We start from the raw sequence: 7,855 nt of genomic DNA, 5'->3' as shown, positions 1-7,855 counted from the left end.
GCTGGGCACTGACACCACCGTCCCGGGCGGCCTGGCACCGGGGCTGGTGGTCAGTCAGGTAGGTCATCCCCACGTGCCCTGTGGACACTGACAGGCGTCTGTTTCTCAAGGTTGTGCTCGTGATCCTGACATGAACCCCCACAAAGGGTCCTCCAGAGCGAGTATCTGTAGTTCATCAAAGAGAAGTTACTCTTCTCAGAGGTAACAACTTCCTCTTTGCCTCACTGGCTTTTTCATGAAACGCCAGCTAAGGTAGCGAGGCGATCATCCTTATCATCACGACCCGGGGAGCATGAAAGCCAGTGGATTTTATTAGCAGCAAGGCGTTGACCTGTGTCCCAAATAAGAGTAAATAATGTGGGCTTGACAGCTGTTCATCAGTAGCACCCCTTGGGCTGTGTGGAGGGTTTTGGAGGCGGGGGTAGGGTGGGGACCTTCTTCCTATAGCTTTGTAGAGTGCAGGGATAAAGGCTACATTGCACTTTCTATGACATTGTTTTCCTGTCTTTGCCCTCCAAATAGTGAACTCCCTTTATAATCATATTTGAACATAGATCCTGTGGGAGAACTAATGTGATCTGAGGTTGGGTAACATGAATACAGCGGAAATATCTCCTGTCCTCCATATATACATCCATTTAAAAAAATAATAATTAGTGGCTCCTACATTTTCCCCCACTTAGAATGCTTTTTTTTTATTAAAGAAACATTGACCATAGAAATAATACACAGTGGTTTAAAATAATCCACACCCCCCCAAAAATCAAAATTAATCCACACAAAATTAAAATACAGTCTTATGAAAAGTGCAAACTCATGTTACAGACTTGATGTGTCAGTTGGACTTAATAATGCTGCAGTTGGGCAGTTATTGCCTTTGTTGCGTAAGGCTTTTTAAAAATTTATCTTTATTGTTGAAAGTATTACAGCTGTTCCCTTTTTTCTTCCCATTGACTCCCTCAACCCCACTCCCGCTTTAGAGATAAACCAAAGAATTTATATGCATATATGCATAGCCCATGGACAGACAATATAGCGTGGGGGAGGCCTGAGGAGGGAGCCTACATTTTTAAACACATTTTGCTGACTGATAGTTATGTTTATTATAGATGATTTCTGGGCAGACATTCCTATTGTTATTCATTTCCATATTTATGCAAAAAGTAAGTTGCTTTAGTTTTTGGCTAGAATGAGAAAGACTTGGGTTCTACTATGGCTCTCCCACATTAAGAAGAGAATGGCTGGTCTGTTGCCCAGATATAAAATAGAAAGCGCTACCTGCCAAACCAATTTCACAAGGCTGCAGTGAGGACCCAGATAAATCACATGCAGATAAACGTAAAACGTTATAACTTGCTCAACAAATTAAAAATATTACTGTTATTAAAAATGTCCTGAAAATATATAATAAAATGTAGTTCTTCTTCGGCCTAGATTTGGCCCAAAGGTATTTGGATGTTTCTGATAATTGCCAGTTAGATTGTGAACTTTTCAATATTGTTATTAATTTAAGAACCATTTGTTGAGCACTTAGAAAGAACAGGGCATACAAACAAGTCCAAGAGATTCTGTTTAGGGATGTACGGGGAGGGGAGTGAAGGAAGAGGTCAAAGTATAATTAATTAATTTTTAGGCTCAGCCTCTTTAAAAAAAGGGGGGGGGGCAATTTAAAAAAAAGTAAAAAAAATCAGAATGATCTAAAAAGGGAGGTAAGGGCTAAGATGAAAGCAAGAAGAGTTTCTAAAATATGTCAATAGATCCGCACATGCTTCTAAAGTGGCTGAAGCAGTGAGGAGAAACACCTTTGCGGGACTCACATGGCCTGTCTGATGATTCCAGCAGCAACATGAAAGAAAAGCGCTGTTTTGCTTTCAGATCACAGAGCTAGGGTTCTAATCTAAGTCTGCCGGACACCAAAGTTTATATTTTTTTTACATATACTACCACCTTCTTATCTGGAGTTCCTGCCTTTTTGTATATGGTATGTAGGAAAAAAACCTTGTATCTTATACAATATTTATCAGATATGTAAAGTGTTTTCACATCCATTGTTGCATTTGTGTCTTATATCAACCCCAGGACGTTGGCAAATTTTTTCCTTCCTACAGTAGTCTTTCCACCATTTTAATATCCTTCTGTCTATTCATCTTGAAGTAACAGTAGTACTATATATTTTTAGTAAGAGGAAATTGAGGACCAGAGGGTTAAGTGACTTTAATCTGCCTTGGAACTTGTTTTCCTTATGCTTAGACTTAAGAATTCTTCGTGCTTTTTCAGACTTGACAGATTGCTTCCATAAAGGATCAGGAAAAACACATAAGGGTTTTAGATTTAGAGGTTTAGTCTTATCTACCCATATCCTATATAATAAAAGCCTAATATGCAAATTGACTGAACGGTGGAACAACCAGCAGCATGGCCGGTCACTATGATGCAGACTGACCACCAGGGGGCAGATGCTCAACACAGGAGCTGCCCCAAGCCCGCAGGCCTCAGGCCAGCCAAGGCGGGTGCCATCAGGGGCCCTCTGATCACCCTGCAGAGGGAGGCAATCGGTGGTGGCAGCGGCGGGGGGCGGGGCCAGCGAGCAGGTGGCGCCCAGCTGGCCAAGGCAGGTGCCAGCGGGGGGCCCCCTCGATCATCCCGCCGGTCACCCCACAAATTGGCCCTGATCGGCCAGGCCTAGGGACCCTACTCATGCATGGATTTTGTGCACCGGGCCTCTACTAAGAAATAATCTTACTCATAGAGGATTACATGTATGTAATGCAGACTACATATCTATAGTAATAAGATTTGATCTATTTCTTAATTAGTGTGTTAGTTTTTAGGACATGACTGGGGGATGAAGGGAAATGAATAGGAAAAAGTTAATGCAAGTACTCTGAATTGCATTTCACACCACCATTTCTGGTAAGGACCTTTCCACTCCAGCCAAATGGAACTGCTTACTATACAGCAAGGCTTTCTCTCCTTGTCCCTCTCTTTTCTCCTTCCTCTTCCTTTCTCCTGTCCCACTGCCATCTTTTAATGCCCAGTTCTAACGCTAACTCCTGATGAAATATTTCTTCCTTCTCCGTAGTCAAATCAACCACTTAATCTTCTAAACTCTAATAATAAGAACTAATCTTGACCAGGTATTGACTATGTTGTACCTGGTGTTATTTGAAGCTGCTTTTGTCTGTTACTTCATTTAATCCTCTCAAGGACTTATGAAAAGGTACTATTATTATTCCCATTTTATAGATGAGGAAACTGAAGGGAAATTAACCTCTTCAGGGTATATAGCTTTAAATGGAGACCCGGATCCCAAAAATGAAAGCTATGCTTCACTGCAGGTCTTTGTTCTCCATTTGGGGAGCCTTTTTTTCTGCCAAAAGCCTTTTGGGTATTTATAACATCATTCTCAGGCCATATAGAATTATCAACTTAAAAATTAGCCTGTAATATTTGGTCAAACATTTAATTTACTTAACTCTAATGCCTTGTCAGAGCCAAACCAAATGATATCGTGGGCCTTATGTAGCCCGAGGGCCGGATGTTGCCTACCCCTGATTTAGGTTATGTGTGTCTTTACTGAGCAGGACAACCTGCCAAATTTTAAATTCAGACAGCGATTGCTCATTTGTCCATTCTCCTCAGCACAGTGCCTTACATAAAGCAAGAGATTTAGTAAAACTATTTGCTGAATTATTGACTGCACAAATGAGATAACAAAATGTAATCGGGAGATCATGTTTGTCCAACCTTATCCAGTTTTATTGGGTCTTAAATACTTAGCAGTTGTTTGGCCTGGGTAAGTTTACCAAGAGTAAGCAGGAGTTGGGGCGAATAGAGAAAACAAGAACTGAATGGCCTCCTCCTTACTTTGATGAAGCAGTTCTATCTTAATGCTGCCTTGTCCTTGGCCCCCATTCCTTGGCTGCCTGATCCTAAGTAGAATCATAGACCCCTAGTGTTTGAAGGGACTTAGGGCTTATTTAATGTGATTCCTACATTTGCATATGAGAAAACTCAGTGATTCCCATCTAGTTTTTCAAACTCCAGCCTAGTAGCATTTATCTACCATAAAACCCTCGTACACCTGTTTTTGACTGGTATAAACTGTGGCTCCATTGTTTAAGTTGATTTGAGTAAATGTTTTTGCTTTATCTTTTCGGTCTGTGTATATAAATCCACGTTGGTGTCTCTGTTAAGAGTGTGTTTATAGTGGATGGGTGCCTAGCATAGAGGTAGGTCAAAGGGCACTAAACAATTTCTTTTGTTTATGATAGAAAGTTGAATCGAAAAGCAAGTATATCTGAGAAAGTAAGAAAGACCCTAAGAAATGTTTTATTCCCTGTCTTAATAATTTAGATTATAGTTGCCTTTGCACTATAAAGAGTTATTTGTTGGGGGAATAAGAAAAGGCAATAATCTGTAGATTCCTTTTCAGTTTTTGTATAGGTTTGGTTTCTTTGAAATCTGGTCTATTTCCTTTTTTATCCAGCTCAATAACTTAACAAGTATCATTTATTAAGGCAGGACTCTTGTAAGGGATTGGCCTCTCCTTCTAAAATAAAATATAAACACCAAACTTTCAGGAGGTGAAAGGTCTAGAAGCAGGGCCGGGACTTGAGTGAGGCAAGCAGGCACTCAGGCCTCAGAATGTAAGCCGGCAGGTGCACCACCCTGAGAATAAATTGTGCCGCACCCTGGTCCCAGCCCTGTCTGGAAGGAACTTCTGCAGGTGATGTGGAAGTAGCTGTGCCGTGGGGTTTGCCCCTTGATTCCTGTGGTCTTCCTGCACTCGATTCCCAAGGACTAAGCTGTTTCTCCTTGAGGATTCTGGTTCAAGTGTGGCTAAAACATGGCATTGTAGTGTATGGAAAGAGCTTTAAATCAGTGTACACTCCCTGTGTATTTGACCTGGGCATAAGGCTCTGGCCACTTGGAGTTTGTGAAGTTATGAAACTGAGCAGATGTTAGAGCGCCAGGTACAGTTGACTTTGATGATAGATCTGACCCCAGGGGTTCTCTTCATGCCCCTCTTCCTTCCTGTTCCCCTTAGCACTATGGGAGTCTGGCATTTTCAACAAGAACTCTAGTAAGTACTAGAGTTGGGAGTTCGTTTTTTTAAAACGACTTTTCACACAAAATAGAAAAAGAAGCCTACCTCTCAAAGTACAGATAAAGCCCCTGTAGCCCTGAAGTGCTGGTTAACAACTGCATCTCTGACTGGCTTCCTTCCCCAGCTTGGAACCTGCCTCCTGGGAATGGGTGTGCCCTTCTCAAATGCTGGCCCCTAACCAGAGCTGAGGCCAAAGATCCCTGTTGAAACCAGTTAGCCCCCAGGGCCCTTCCTGAGTGGCTTGAGAACAGTGTTACCCTTCCTGACACCCAAGGCCTCTGGAGCCTCCCTCGGTAAACAAGGAAGTGCCCCATCCAGCCCAGGTGAACGCCTTAACAGTATCACAGGCAAGTGATATGGGTTAGACCAGGCAGTCTGTTAGAAACCCCAAGAATTTTCTCTCAAAATCACTAGAATCACTCCACTAGGATCAAAGTCCTCCTTTGACACCACACTACTATTACATTTTTTCACACATGCAAGATCTGTCTTAACAGTTTTTTTTCTCCCTGTTACAAATGCAGTTTCTATTTTTATGGAGAGAGTAGTCAGTTGACGTTTTGGATCATTGAAATGTCCCAGTCGTTACTGGTTATGTAACATCTTGTATATCTGTCAACTATACCCAAGGTTATTTAAAGCCAAGAGGCCTTTTTTTTTTTTAAGTATAGAAATTCATACGTATAAATGAGCATTGTATAGTTCCAGTATTTCCTAAATTTTAATTTGGGAAGATTTGCTTTTTGTGTATTATCTATACTATTTTTTATTTACTATTTTTCTTTCATCAACTTTCATTTTTTAAAGACTTAGGCTCATTCTAAGCCTTTTAATAACCACATTAAATTTTTCCTAAATGCACTAAAATAAAGATGTAAATATTGAAATGAAAAATTTACCCGTGACGCACCTAAAATTATCTTATGCAGGTAGTACCAGTAATAACAGTTACAATAAATAATTAAAATTTACTGAGCTCCTTCTGATACCGGTCAGGGAACCTGGCCCTGGGAAGGTCTGCCTAGGGCCAGCTGGTAGTGTGTGGGTTCTTTGTGCAGAAAAGATTTCACAATATGAGTCCAGGTGACTATGAGGATATGTTTATTAAAGCTGGGGACAGTAAAACAATGAAGGGCTTAGCATAGAAGAAACAACAGGAGAGCCTAGGCTGGACTGCTTTGGTTTCTAAAAGTGTTATAGGAAACAAATGAGCTGGGGTGGGCTGCTTTGGTTTCTAAAAATGTTATAGGAAACAAATGAGCTGAAGCAGGGCCGCTTTGGCTCACTGAGAAGTCAAAAGAGAAAAGAAAGCCTTGGAGACAGATTTGGGGGTAAGTGGGGGACAAGCTGCTGCTGACCACTGCTCCCCTGGTTGCAAGTCTCCTGGGGAGCCTTCGCGCGTTTAGGAGATGCTTGCCTGAGGGGGAAGAAATGTGATGCGTGCTCCTAGGAGGGAGAGCTTGAGCTGGGTCCTTTGTCTTAAGGGCTTTATTCTCTCTTTTGCCATTGGGAATCTTAGGGGAGGTCTCAGGGAAGGTTTCAGCAGCATATTCATCAGCTTTCCAGATGTGCTCTTTCAGGGTCTCTGCTGATTGGTCAGCACCAGGGCAGGGGGTCATTGGTCATTGCAGCTGCTCCTGGCTTCGACCACCTCCTTTTGCTGCTTTTCTGGGCCTGGAGCTGAAATACAACTGAGGCCTAGATGTTATCTCTAGGGAGGTGACCACTTGTATGTAGCTGTAAATTGCTCCGCCAGTTTGTTCAACTATCTGTCTTGGCTTCCCCATTCCACTTGCCAAGGAATTTTTTTAGCTTACTATCTTGCCTCATTTCTATATGCCAGGTACTTTTCTAAATGCCTTATAAGTAATCACCTGAGCACCTTCCTCTTCTCCCATGCTCTGCCTCACAAATTCTAGCTGCCTTAGCCATCCTAAACTATGCTATGTTTCTCTTCAACACAGCAGATCACTGGGCACTGTTCAGGTCCCCCATTTCTTTCCTATGGCCTAGAAACTGCCTCTAAGCCATAAGCTGTTGCAGTCATAGGCTCACCTCATTTGTTTCCCTTCTACAGGGATCACGTCCTGTATTGCCTGCAATGTCTGAAAACTGGTGTTTCATTTATTTTATTGCTTTTCTTGTTTTATGAGGATGGAGAGTAAATCCAATCCCCTGATACTCCATCCTGTAATCCATCTTTGTTTGAATAATGTCAAATCTAGTGCCATATATGTATAGTATTGAAAGAATCAAAATCCAGTCCTAATCCTTGCCCAGTGACTTAACTTTGTGCTTCTCACAATGTGGGCTTCTGAGACCTTCTACCCAGATGACTTAGAGCAACTCATTTGATTGCTCAGTTTCATTTTTACCTGTAGAAGGAAGGTTATGAATCTTCTTTATAACACACAGAGGTGATATTAAGTATGACACAAGAAAATGTGTCGATTGGCTTAGATTGAGCTATTTTCAAACAGAAGCTAGCTTACTGTCACTCATTATTATCTATATATATAAAAAGCCAGCGTCTGTAACAACCAGAACGACTGATGATCAGTTGCTGTGATGCCAACCTCCCACAGCCCCTCTCCCTGGCCATCCCCGCCCCGACCACCCTGATTGGCCCATAGCCCCTCCCTCCACCCAGTCCCACCCCAGATTGGCCCCCCCACCCTGATCAGGGCCAGGGCTGGCTGGCCAACCACCCATGGCCCCTCCACCAGGCCACTGGCTCCCGGGGGG

The 7,855-nt window shown here is 42.4% G+C and overlaps 1 protein-coding gene across 1 annotated transcript in view; it reads left to right on the top strand.

The window, feature by feature from the left end:
- The first annotated feature begins 1,963 nt into the window (after positions 1-1,963).
- The window catches only part of CHPT1 (choline phosphotransferase 1), a 19,298-nt gene continuing 13,406 nt past the window's right edge, over positions 1,964-7,855 (top strand). The window contains exon 1 of the mRNA XM_014528728.1: positions 1,964-1,981. Within this exon, the coding sequence (XP_014384214.1) occupies positions 1,979-1,981 (3 nt within the window). The 5' untranslated portion in view covers positions 1,964-1,978. The remainder of the gene's footprint in view (positions 1,982-7,855) is intronic.

This window comes from Myotis brandtii, unplaced genomic scaffold (assembly GCF_000412655.1).
Source record: "Myotis brandtii unplaced genomic scaffold, ASM41265v1 scaffold65, whole genome shotgun sequence".
NCBI classification, from domain to species: Eukaryota; Metazoa; Chordata; class Mammalia; order Chiroptera; family Vespertilionidae; genus Myotis; species Myotis brandtii.
This window is presented reverse-complemented; position numbering and strand designations above follow the sequence as displayed.